The 13,428-nt window shown below is 42.2% G+C and overlaps 1 protein-coding gene across 5 annotated transcripts in view; it reads right to left on the reverse strand.

The window, feature by feature from the left end:
• Positions 1–13,428, reverse strand: part of pou6f2 (POU class 6 homeobox 2) — a 581,389-nt gene that overhangs the window by 55,609 nt on the left and 512,352 nt on the right. For all 5 annotated transcript variants that reach the window (XM_043688935.1, XM_043688932.1, XM_043688930.1 and 2 more), the window contains one exon: positions 7,977–8,186. In XM_043688935.1, the coding sequence (XP_043544870.1) occupies positions 7,977–8,186 (210 nt within the window). The remainder of the gene's footprint in view (positions 1–7,976; positions 8,187–13,428) is intronic.

Below are 13,428 nucleotides of genomic sequence, written 5' to 3' on the forward strand. Positions count from 1 at the left end.
AATTTCTTTTAGATTAGATTAGATTAGATTAGATTACAGTGTGGAAACAGGCCCTTCGGCCCAACAAGTCCACCCCGCCGAAGCGAAACCCACCCATACCCCTACATTTACCCCTTACCTAACACTACAGGTAATTTAGTATGGCCAATTCACCTGACCCTGCACATCTTTGGATTGTGGGAGGAAACCGGAGCACCCGGAGGAAACCCACGCAGACACGGGGAGAACGTGCAAACTCCACACAGTCAGTCGCCTGAGGCGGGAATTGAACCTGGGTCTCTGGCGCTGTGAGGCAGCAGTGCTAACCACTGTACCACCGTGCCGCCCATGCCTTTCTGAATGCCTTGATGGAACCTGCCCCCATAATTCTCTAAGGCAGTGCATTCCAGAACTTAAACCACTCTCTGTAATGAGAAAGCTCTGTCACATACCACTTTTGCATTTTTGCTAATTGTTTTAAATCTGTGCTCTCTCATTCATGATCTTTTACATATGAGACCAGATTCTCCCTGTCTATTCTGTCCAGGCCCCTCATGATTCTAAATACCTTTATCAGATTTCTCCTTGGTCTTCTTTCCTCCAAGGAAAGTTGTTCTGACTTCTCCATTATATCTTTAATAACCGGAGTTCCTCATCCCTACATTCAGCCTCATGACTTCCTGTAGTCACATCCTTTCTAAAGTATGCTTTTAAAACAAGAGACAATCCTCCAGCTGAGGATGAATAGGTGTCTCATACAAGTTCAACATACCTTATGTGCTCTTGTACTCTGGCCCCTTACTAATAAAGTGCAGGATACTTTTCATTTTATTGGCAGTGCTCTGAATCTTTCTTGCCAACTTCAGTGATTTATGCACATGTACACTTATGTCCCTCTGCTATTACAACTCCTTTAATTTTGTATCCTTTATTTAGTTTTGTCTTTTCATGTTCTTCCAATCAAAATTGATTTCCTCACACCCATTACCATCCATTCCACCAAGTTGTCTATGTCCATTTAAAGTTCTACCCTATCCTCACTGTTTTCAATGCTTCTAAGTTTTATATCATATGCATATTTTGAAATTGTGCTGTATACACTAAGGTCTAGGTCATTAAAATAAATATGGAATTTGGAGAAGTACACCATTTAGCTCCTCAAGCCTGCTTCACCACTTAATAAGATGGCTGATGTTTGTAATCTCAAACCCACATTCCTGGCTACTGCTGAGAACCCATTTTACCAAGAACCTATTCACCTCTGCCCTAAAAATATTCAAAGATTCTGCTTCCAGTGCCTTTCTAGGAAGAGTTTCAAAGACTTGTGATGCACTTTAAGAAAAAGAAATCACCCAATCTCTGTTGTTAAAAATCACACAACACCAGGTCTCCGAATCAATCTCTGTTGTAAATGGGTTATCCCTTCTTCTTAACCAGTGACCCCTAGTTTGAGTTGTTCTTACAAGAGGAAACATCCTCTTCACATATACCCTGTCAAGACTATTCAGGATTTCTTATGTTTCAGTCCAGTCACCTATTAAAACGACTAAACACCTGCAAATAATATCCTAGCTTGACCAATCTTTCCTAATTAGATAACCTGCCCATTCCACCTATCAATCTAATAAACCTTTGCTAAACTACTTCCAACCCATTTACATCCTTCTTTAAGTAGGTACTGTACACAACATTCCAGATGTGATCTCACCAATGCCCTGAAGAGTGGTTACTTTTGTATTCAATTTCCCTTGCAATGAATTGCAACAACATTCAATAAGCTTTCTGATTGCTCTATCTACATACTAGCCTTTTGCGATTTATATATAAGGACACCTAGATCCATCTGCATTTTGAATAAATGTAAAAGATTGCAGATGCTGGAAAACTGAAACAAACGCAGGGGATGCTGGGGAAAAACAGCAGATCTGGCAGCATCTGTGGAAAGGGAAATAGAGTTAATGTATCGAATCTGGTATGACTTAACCCCTTTATGCCACACTTTATAATCATTCATCTCTTCATGGTACTGCATCTCTCCTCTCTTTTATTCCCTTTTGACTTTTACCACTTTCCTTCAATTGAACTGTCCCCTCCACTAATTAGTTTTAAAACCCTATCTACAACCCTTGTTTGCCAGGACATTGTTCAAGTGAAGTCTGGCCCAACAGAACAGCTCTTTTTTTCCCCAGTACTGGCCCTACACATCAGAATCTATTTCTCCCACACCGATCTTAGAGCCACGTGTTTCCCTTTCTAATCTTGTATATCCAAAACCAATTTGCACCTTCGTCAGGTAGTAATCTAGAGATTATTACCATTTTGGTTATGCTTTCTAATTTAGCCCTGAACTGCTCATAATCCCTCAGCAAAACCTTTTTCTGAGTTCTAGCTATGTGGTTGGCACCTACGTTGACTATGGCAACCAAATCCTTTCCCTCCTGATGTACGTTCCTCTCCAATCAAAAAGAGATGCCCTGAACCAAGGCACCGGGTAGGCAACACAGCCTTTGGGATTCTCTGTCTTTGCATCTATTTCCTGAACTGTGCTATTTCCTATTGCTACCAGACTTCTCTGTTCTTCCCTCAACTGAATGGTACTCTGACCATGATGCTGTAGTCAATTTGCTCACTTTCTCTGCAGACTGTGTCCTTATGCATACGAGGACCAAAAACTTCATATTGGTTGGATAAGACGACTAGCTTAGGTTTCTCCAAAGCTGAATTCTGGATCTCAAAATTGCTTCACTCACAGTCACACTCTCCTGTACCAAACCATAGACCAAATTTCATGTAGTTATGAAGCTACTGTGCCTGCTCCTTCTTGCATAGTTTCAGAAGCACAGAGTTCTTCTCTCTCTTGCTCTTTGTTCGGGAAGCTCTGGATTTATTTGACCTACCTTACCATTTCAGGGGAACATATCTTAAGTGTGCCCAAACTATCTCCGTCCCACCGACTCCCACAGCTACCTGGATTATACCACCTCCCACCTTGCTTCCTGCTAAAATGCTATCCCCTATTCCTAATTCCTCTGCATCCGCCACATCTGCTCCCAGAAGGACCAGTTCCACAACAGAACACACCGCAACTTCCCCTCCCATGTGGCTGAAGATGCCCACCAAAGCATCTCATCCACGTCCTGAACTTCCATCCTCAAACCCACCTCTCCAACCACAACAAGGACAGAAGCCCTGTGGTTCTCACCTTCCACCCCACCAATGCCTGCATACATTGCATCATCCTCTGCCTTTTCTGTCACCTACAAACAGACCCCACCACCAGAGATACATTTCCCCCCCCCAATCCGCTTTCCGTAAAGACTTTTCCCTCCACGACTACCTGGTCAGGTCCAAGCCCCTTAACTGCCCACCCTCCTCTCCCGGCACCTTCCCCTGCCACTGCAGGAATTGCAAAAACCTGTACCCATATCTCCCCCCTCACCTCCGTCCAAGGTCCCAAAGGAGCCTTCCACAGGCATCAAAGCTTGACCTCCACTTCCACACATCATTTACTTTATATGTTGCTCCTGATGCAGTCTCCTCTACATTGGGGAGACTGGATGCCTACTCGCAGAGCACTTCAAAGAACATCTCTGGGACACCCACATCAGTCAACCCCACCGCCCCATAGCTGAACATTTCAACATTCCCTCCCACTCTGCAGAGGACATTCAGGTCCTGGACCTCCTCCATTGTCACTCCCTTACCACCCGACACCTGGAGGAAGAATGCCTCATCTTCCGCCTCAGAACCCTTCAATCCCATGGCACTTATGTGGACTTTCCTCATTTCCCCTCCCCCCACCTTACCCCAATTCCAACCTTCCAGCTCAGCACCATCCTCATGACTTGTCCCATCTATCAATCTTCCTTCCCACTTATCCGCTCCACCCTCCTTTCTGAATTTGATGAGACATCAGAGTAATCTGTTCATCATTACATATGTTAAAATAACCAAATATATCCTATCTATTTTTAACTTTATCAAGACATAGGCCTTCATTTCTCTTCATTGTTCAACTAATAGAGTCATCAAGTCAGAGAGAGGTATAGCACAGAAACAGACCCTTTGGTCTAACTCGTCCATGTTGACCAGATATCCCAACCCAATCTAGTCCCAATTGCCATCACTTGGCCCATATCCCTCCAAACCCTTCTTATTCATATATCCATCCAGATGCGTCTTAAATGTTGCAATTGTACAAGCCTCCACCACTTCCTCTGGCAGCTCATTCCATGGACGCACCACCCTCTGCTTGAAAAAATTGCCCCTTAGGTCCTTTTTATATATTTCCCCTCTCACCCTAAAACTATGCCTCTAGTTCTGGACTCCCCACCTCAGGGAAAATACTTTGTCTATTTATCCTATACATGCCCCCATGATTTTATAAACCTCTATGAAGTCACCCCTCAGCCTTCGACACTCCAGGGAAAACAGGCTCAGTCTATTCAGCCTCTCTCTATAGCTCAAATCCTCCAATCCTGGCAACATCTTTATAAATCTTTTCTGAACCCTTTCAAGTTTCACAACATCCTTCCGATAGGAAAGAGACCAGAATTGCATGCATTATGCTAAAAGTGGCTGAACCAATGTCCTGTACAGCCGCAACATGACCTCCCAACTTATATACTCAATGCTCTGAACAATAAAGGAAAGCATACCAAACGCCTTCTTCACTATCCTATCTACCCATGACTCTACTTTCAAGACCTATGAACCTCCACTCCAAAGTCTCTTGGTTCAGCAACACTCCCTAGGACCTTATCATTAAGTGTATAAGTCCTGCTAAGATTTGCTTTCCCGAAATGCAGCACCTCGCATTTATCTAAATTAAACTCCATCTGCCATTCCTTAGCTCATCTGATCAAGATCCCGTTGCAATCTGTGGTAACCTTCTTTGCTATCCACAACACCTCCAATTTTGGTGTCATCTGCAAACTTACTAACTATACCTCGCATTTCATGTCCAAATCATTTATATAAATGATGAAAAGTAGTAGACCCAGCATCGATCCTTGTGGCAGTCCACTAGTCACAGTTCTTCAGTCTGAAAAACAACCTTCCACCACCACCCTCTGTCTTCTATCTTCGAGCCAGTTTTGTATCCAAATGGCTAGTTCTCCCTGTATTCCATGAGATCCAACCTTGCCAACTAGTGTCCCAAGGGGAACCTTGTTGAACGCCTTACTGAAGTCTATATAGATCACGTTCACCGCTCTGCCCTCATCAATCCTTTGATACTTCTTCAACAAACTCAATCAAGTTCGTGAGACATGATTTCCCACACTATGTTGACTATCCTTAATCAGTCCTTGCCTTTCCAAATACGCATAAATTCTGTCTCTCAGCATTTGCTCCAACAACTGGCCCATCACCAACGTCAGGCTCACCGGTATATAGTTCCCTGGCTTGTCCTTACCACCCTTCTTAAACAGTGGCACCACATTAGCCAACCACCACATTAACCTACAAATATCACAGGCAAGGGGCCCAGCAATCACTTCTCTAGCTTCTCACAGAGTTCTAGGGTACACCTGATCAGGTCCTGGGAATTTATCCACCTTTATGCATTTCAAGACATGCCTCCTCTGTAATATGGACATTTTTCAAGGTGTCAACATCTATTTCCTCACATTCTATATCTTCCAATTCCTTCTTCATAGTAAACACTGATGCAAAATACTTGTTTAGTATCTCCCCCATTTCTTGCGGCTCCACACAAGGCTGCCTTGCTGATCTTTGAGGGGGCCTATTTTCTCCCTAGTTACCCTTTGCCCGTAACAAATTTGTACAAACACTTTGGATTCTCTTTAACCCTAATTGCCAAAGCTTTCTCATGTCCCCTTTTTGCCCCTGATTTCCCCCTGCTTTTATACTTTTCTAATGATTCTCTTGATCTCTCCTGTCTATACCAGATATATGCTTCCTTCTTTTCCTTAACCAACCCCTTACATTTTCTAAAACAGCATACTTGTTTGAAATGGGGCTAGCCACAGAACCAATCCAGCATTCCCTATACCTATCAGCTTTTCTTTCCATCTTAGCAGGAATATACTGTCTCTTGATTCTCGTTATCTCATTTCTGAAGGCTTTCCATTTTCCAGCCATCTCTTTACCTGCGAACATCTACCCTTAACCAGCTTCTGAAAGTTCTTGCCTAATACCGTCAAAATTAGCCTTCCTCCAATTTAGAACTTCAACTTTTATGTCTGGTCTACCCTTTTCCATCACTAATTTAAAACTAATAGAATTATGGTCACTGGCCCCAAAGTGCTCCCCCACTGACAACCTCAGTCAGCCGCCCCACCTTATTTCCCAAGAGTAGGTCAAGATTTGCACCTTCTCTAGTCGGTACATCCACATACTGACTCAGAAAATTTTCTTGAACACTCTTAACAAATTCCTCTCCATCTAAACCCTAACACCATGACAGTCCCAGTCTACGTTTGTAAAGTTAAAATCCCCTAGCATGACCACCCTATTATTCTTACAGATAACTGAGATCTCCTTACAAGTTTGTTTCTCTGTCCTTCCTTTGGCATTTGTATCCTGGAACATTAAGCTGCCAGTCCCCGTCCATTCCTGAGCCACATTTCTGCAATTGCTATGATATCCCAGTCCCATGTTCCTGGCCATGCCCTGAGTTTATCTGCCTTCCTGTTGCATTGACACAAATGCAGTTTAATTTATCATTCCTACCTTGTTCTCAGCTTTGTTCCTGCCTGCCCTGACTGTTTGACTTGCTTCTTTTCTCAACTGTACCAGTCTTAGATTGATCTCTTTCCTCAGCATCTCCCTGGGTGCCCACCCACCCCCAATCCCCCAAACCTCCTTACTAGTTTAAATCCTCCTGAGCAGCTCTAGCAAATCTCTCTGCCAGTATTAGTCCTATTCCAATTCAGGTGCAATCCATTCTGCTTGTACAGGTCACTTCTACCCCAGAAGAAATTCCAATGTGCTCCTCAGCCGTGCATTCTTCTGCTCCGTCCTCCTATTCCTACCCTCACTAGCTCGTAGCACTGGGAGTAATCCAGATATTACTATCCTCGAGGACTGCCTTTTTAAACTCCTACCTAACTTTCTATATTCTCCCTTCAGAATATCATTCATTTCCCTTCCTATGTCGCTAGTTCCAATGTGGACAATGACCTCCTGCTGGTCCCTCTCCCCTTTGAGAACATTCTGCACCCTTTGAGATATCCTTGGTCCTGGTACCAGGGAGGCAACACACTACTCTGATTTTTCACTGCTGGCAGCAGAAACACCTGTCTGTGCCTGATTAGAGAATCCCCTAACACAATTGATCGCTTGGAACCCGACGTACCCCTTATTACATGAGAGCCTGTCTTCATACCAGAAACTTGCTGTGCATGCTACATTCCCCTGAAAGTCCATCACCCCTTACATTTTCTAAAACAGCATACTTGTTTGAAATGGGGATAGCCACAGAAGACTTCTGCTGTATTTAAATTTATTGTGTCATCATTACCAGCCTTTGTGACAATGTTATATTCCAATAAATTGCTCTCTGAGGACATTAAAATATGTGGAAACTACAGAGGATCACTATCAAACACTTAAAAAAAATTGTCACTGTCAAAAGATTTTGTGTGAACTTGTCTTGTTTATTGTGATGCACCTCATTTGTTGCTTGTTCCATCACAATAAGATCTACTTGCTTGGTGATGTCTTACTTCAATCCAACATTGTACCATTCTTACTTTCTCTTGTCTTTATTACTGCTTCAGAGCCCAGTTTATGAACAATCCAGTCTTGCTGGCTGATCAAGCACTATTCTGAGGGAACCTGTGATATTTCACGTACATTAGAATGGCTATTTACAAATTGAACAGTGTCCCAACTGTTTAATTGAATAAATTCATGCAACAGATTATTTTACAGGATAAAGACTTGTACATTGACCTGATAAATTATTTTGCCATTTTTTTTACTGTTTTGACATGAGTGAGTAAACTGTAAAATGGAAGGAAACTTTTTACCTGTTGGCCTGGTTTTATGGGTGACAGTGTTATTCCTTGTGTATTGATCACTGGCAAAATCTGATTTCCAATCACCGTGGCAATGATCTGACCTTGCGCATTAGTCAGAAGCTGAGGGGTGATTGGTTGCACTTGAATGCCTTGAGCTCCCCCTGTAGTTTGATTGGATGAAACTGCTGGGTTTGACATCAGTGGGATTGTTCCAATTATCTATAATAAGTAGAAGGAGAAATGAGAAACAGCGAAAACAAGAAATTCAATCTCAGTTTCTCTCAGAGTTTCACTGTCAAAATAAATAACTGGATTACCAGAACTGGACATTACATGTAACTGTTTATTTCAGGCCAAAACATTCTTGATTTCCTTCCTGTTGGACAAAATATTTTTATTACAGAGCTACACATAACATTCCCTAAAATGGCATAAGAATCTTAGTTGTGACAAAAGTATTGGCTCCTGTATTTATATGCAAATGCATGAGGGGAATCTAAAGGTCAATCAAACAGGTTAAAGTTTATGATTTCCAGTCAATTGCACAATTACTTCTAACTTCCAGGTTTTGCATCTCTAATCAATGTAATTGGCGTGAAGCACACCCATATGATATCATTTTAGTTGCATTTAAACTGTCAGTCCAAATATGGGAAGTGGAGTTGATTGAAGTACAGGAGCAAGCAGTTTGTACAGGGCTTGCTGAGACCATACATGGATCACTATCTGCAGGTTTAATCTCCTCTTCTGAGGAATGATGTTCTGGTTATGTATGGAGGACAATGAAAATTTACCAGACTAATTACTAGAATGACAGGACTGACACGTGAAGAGAGACTGGATTGGTTGGACTACATTCACTGGTTTTATAAGAATGAGGGTATAGCACATAGAAACCTATAAAATTCCATTAGGACTAGACAGGGTAAATGCTGGAGAAAGGTTCCCAGTGATTGGGGAGTTCAGTACAAGGGGGGACAGTCAAAGAATACAGGGTTGGCCATTTCAAATTGAGATGATGAGAAATTTCTTCACCCAGACAGTCATGAGCTTGTGGGATTCTCAGCCAGAGAAGGTGTTTTAGGACAAAATATTGAAAGTTTACAAGGAGGAGTTAAATATTTTCTTAGGGGTAAAAGAATCAAAGGGCATGGGGAGAAAGCAGGAACAGGGTACAGAGTTTCCTGGTCAGCCATGATCAGAGTAAGTGGTGGAGCTGACCCAAAAGTCCAAATACTGGATCAGTGGTGCTGGAAGAGCACAGCAATTCAGGCAGCATCCGAGGACAGGCAAAATCGACGTTTCGGGCAAAAGCCTTTACCAAAAGTCCAAATATCCTACTCCAGACTCTATTGTTTGTTTTTCCAACTTATGTGGTGTAAACCTCAACCTTTCACTCTCACAAAGTGTTGGTTATCATATCACACCTAATAACCTTTCAACTTTCAGCAACATCTAGCCTTCACTTGCTATAAATTTTATCACTTCACCATTTTTCCATTCAACATTGACACTCATCTCATTTTTGTGCAATGGTGATCCTTGTGCTTCAGTCAATTCCGTGAGTGCATCACGTGAATTCCTCGCCATCACTCACAGGTCTGTTTCAGACTTATTGTGGGAGAAAAATGGCTCAAAATGCAAGGTAGAGGCAGGTCAACTGCAACAAATAGATGAGCACAGATACAAAGGAGGATGTTGTGTAGTTAGGTAGCATATCTGAATCCCTCGAGTGGAAATGGGGAAACAGACAGCTGACAGATAGCTAATGATAGAATTACAGAGATCTCTTGCACACAAATGCAGACTTTATTTGATAAATAACTGAGCTCTGAAAAGACTGAGGATGACAATAAAATTGATTCTTTCCAATAACCAGAGCGTATCCCCTCTTTTGTCTTCCAGGCCCTTCACATGTACAATAAGGATTTTTAAATGTTCAATCAACAAGTGTGGCTAACTATTCATGCTGGCTAGGCCAGCATTTATTTCCTTTTCTTAACTGTCCTGGGGAGGGTGGTAATGGGCTGCCTTCTTGAAATATTGGAGTCTTTGAGATGGTAGACCCACAGTGCTATTAGGAAGACAGTTCTGGGATTTGGATTAAGGAACTTGATTGACACACTTCTGAAGCAGGATGGTGTGTGGTTTGGAGTGCAACTTGAAGGTGATAGTCTTCCCATGTATCAGAGATCAGAGGACGCAGGTTTGGGAGGAGGGACCAAGGAGCCTTGATGAGTTGCTGCAGTGTTGGATGATTCCTCAGAAAACCTCATTTCTTCTGAGTTTACACTGTCATAAAAAAGATGTTGTTACTCTTGAAAGGTTGCCGAAGAGATTACAAGGATGTTGCTGGGGTTGGAGGGTTTGAGCTATAGGGAAAGGCTGAATAGGCTGGGACTATTTTGGAGGCTGAGGGGTGACCTTTATAGAGTTTTATAAAATCATGAGGGGCATGGTTAGGGTGAATAGCCAAAAGCTTTTTCCCAAGGTAGGGGAGTCCAAAACGAGAGGGCATAATGTGAGAGGGGAAAAATATAGAAGGGACTAAAAGGGTAACTTTTCACACAGAGGGTGGTGCTTGTATGGAATGAGCTGCCAGAGGATGTAGTGGAGGCTGGTACAATTACAACATCTAAAAGGCAGGTGGATTGGTCCATAATTAGTAAGGGTTAGAGGGATATGGGTCAAATGTTAAATGGAACTATCTGGTCAGCAGGGACAGGTTGGACCAAAGGATCTGTTTCCATGTTGTACAACTTGATGATTCTATGACAATCCCATCAATTTTGGTGTCATCCGCAAACTTACTAACCATGCCTCCTAAATTCTCATCTCAATTGTTCATAAAAATGACAAATAAAAGTGGACATAGTACCGATTCTTTCTGAACACCACTGGTCACAGGCCTCCAGTCCAAAAAGTAACCCTCCACCACCGTTTGTCTCCTACTGTCAAGCCAATTTTGTATACAACTGGCAAACTCTCCCTGAATTCGATGTGATCTAACTTTATGAATCAGTCTACCATGTGGAACATTGTCAAAGGCTTTACTAAAGCCTATGTATACAATGCCTACTGCTCTGCCCTCATCTATCTTCTTGGTCATATCCTCAAAAAGGTCAATCAAGTTCGTGAGACATGATTTCCCATGGTCAAAGCCATGTTGACTATCCCTTATCAGTCCTTGCTTTTCCAAATACATGTAAATCCTATCTCTCAGAATCGTCTCCAACAGCTTACCACCACTGATGTTAGACTCACAGGTCATCACACCCCAGCTTCTCCTTACATCCTTCCTTAATTAAAGGCACAACATTAGCTACCTTCCAGTCCTCTGGCATCTCACCTGTGGCTGTAGATGATACAAATATCCCTGCAAGGGGCCTTGCAATTTCTTCCCTAGCCTCCCACAATGTCCCAGCATACACTAGATCAGGTCCCAGAGATTTATCCACCTTTATGTTTTTATGACCTTCAGCACTTCCTCTTTTGCAATGTAGACTGTTTTCAAAAAAATAAGCAGATATTTCCCTGAGTTCTCTAATCTCCATTTCCTTCTCTACTATAAAAACTGACGCAAAATAATCTTACCTTCTGTGTTTCCACACATATACCACCTTGTTGATTTTTAAGGGGCCCTATTCTCTCCCTACTTGCCCTTTTGCTCTTAATGTACTTGTAGGATTTCTTTAGATTTTCCTTAACCTTGTCTGCCAAGGTGCTCTCATATTCTCTTTTTTCCCTCCTGAATTCCCTCTTAATAATGCCCCAACACACTTAATATCTTCAAGAGATTCACTTCATCCCAATAGTCTATACCTAATATATGACTCTCATTCTTAACCTCAGCCTCAATATCTTTATTTATCCATTGTTCCCTACTCTTACCAGCCTTACCCTTCACACTAACAAGAACATATTGTTTCTGAACTCTCATTATCTCACTTTTGAAAGCCTCCCACTTGCCAGTTGTCCCTTTACCTGTGAACAGTCTACTCCAATGAAATCTTCAAAGTTCCTGTCTTATACCATCAAAATTTGCCACTCTCCAACTAAAAACTTTAACTTTTATACAAAGCCTATCCTTTTCCATAACTATTTTAAAAATAATAGAATTACGATCATTGGTCCCAAAATGCTCCCTCACTAACAGATCAGTCACTTGTCATCAGTCACCTATCACATTTCCAACGCCCCTCCTCCAAGTCCCTCCTCCCTACCTTTTATCTTCTCCTGCTGAACACTCTCTGCTCATTCCTGAAGAAGGGCCTGTGCCCGAAACGTCGAATCTCCTGTTCCCTGGATGCTGCCTGACCTGCTGTGCTGTTCCAGCAATAAAGTTTCAACAGTCACTTGTCATGCCTTAGTGCCCAAGAGAAGGTCAAGTTTGCTCCTTCTCTAGTAGGTATATCTTCACATTGATAAATAAAATTTTCTTGAACACATTTAACAATTTCCTCACCTTCCAAGTCCTTAATGCTACGGCAGTCCCAGTCTATGTTTGGAAAGTTAAAATACCCTACTATTACAACCTTATTATTCTTACATACATCTGAATTCGCTCTACATATTTGTTCCTGAATTTCTCTCTGACTATTTGAGAGAATTAAAATCCTATCAAGGTGATCAATCCCGCTTATTTATGAGTTCCACCTTTATAGCTTTACTGGATGATCTGTCAGAAATGTCCTCCCTATGTACAGCAATAATGCTTTCCTTGAGGAGATATGCCACTCCCCCTCCTCTCTTGCCTCCTTTCTATCCTTCCTATAGCATTTATACGAGAGAACATTGAGCTGCCAGTCCTGTCCCTCCCTCAGCCATGTGTCTGTAACAGCTATGATGTCCCAGCCTCATGTCCCCCTACATGCCCTGAATTCATATGCCTTACCTGTACAACTCCTTGCATCGAAATAAATGCAATTTAGTTCTTCAGAGTTATCTTATTTTCTGATTTACTTTGCCTGTCTTTTCAGGTAAGAATGGCAATTTCCTTCCCTCAAGGACATTTGTGAACCAGATAGATATTCCCTAACAATCAATACTGGATTCATGGTCATCATTTAGACTTTAATTCCAGATTTTTACTGAATGCAGATTCCATAATCTGCCATGGCAGAACTCAAACCCAGGTCCCCAGAACATAATCTGGATCTCAGGAGTAACAGTCCAGTAATAATACCACTAGACTATTGCCTCCAGTCATCAACTCCCTCTAACATCTCCTCTGTGGTCCAGCACCCTTTTCCTAGCAATTTAGATTCATAGATGTACAGCATGGAAACAGACCCTTTGGTCCAAACCGTCCATGCCGACCAGATATCCCAACCCAATCTAGTCCCACCTGCCAGCATCTGGCCCATATCCCTCTAAACCCTTCCTAATCATATACCCATCCACATGCCTTTTAAGTGTTGCAATTGTACCAGCCTCCACCACTTCCTCTGGCAGCTCATTC

The sequence above is a fragment of the Chiloscyllium plagiosum genome, chromosome 4 (assembly GCF_004010195.1).
Source record: "Chiloscyllium plagiosum isolate BGI_BamShark_2017 chromosome 4, ASM401019v2, whole genome shotgun sequence".
Lineage (NCBI taxonomy): Eukaryota > Metazoa > Chordata > Chondrichthyes > Orectolobiformes > Hemiscylliidae > Chiloscyllium > Chiloscyllium plagiosum.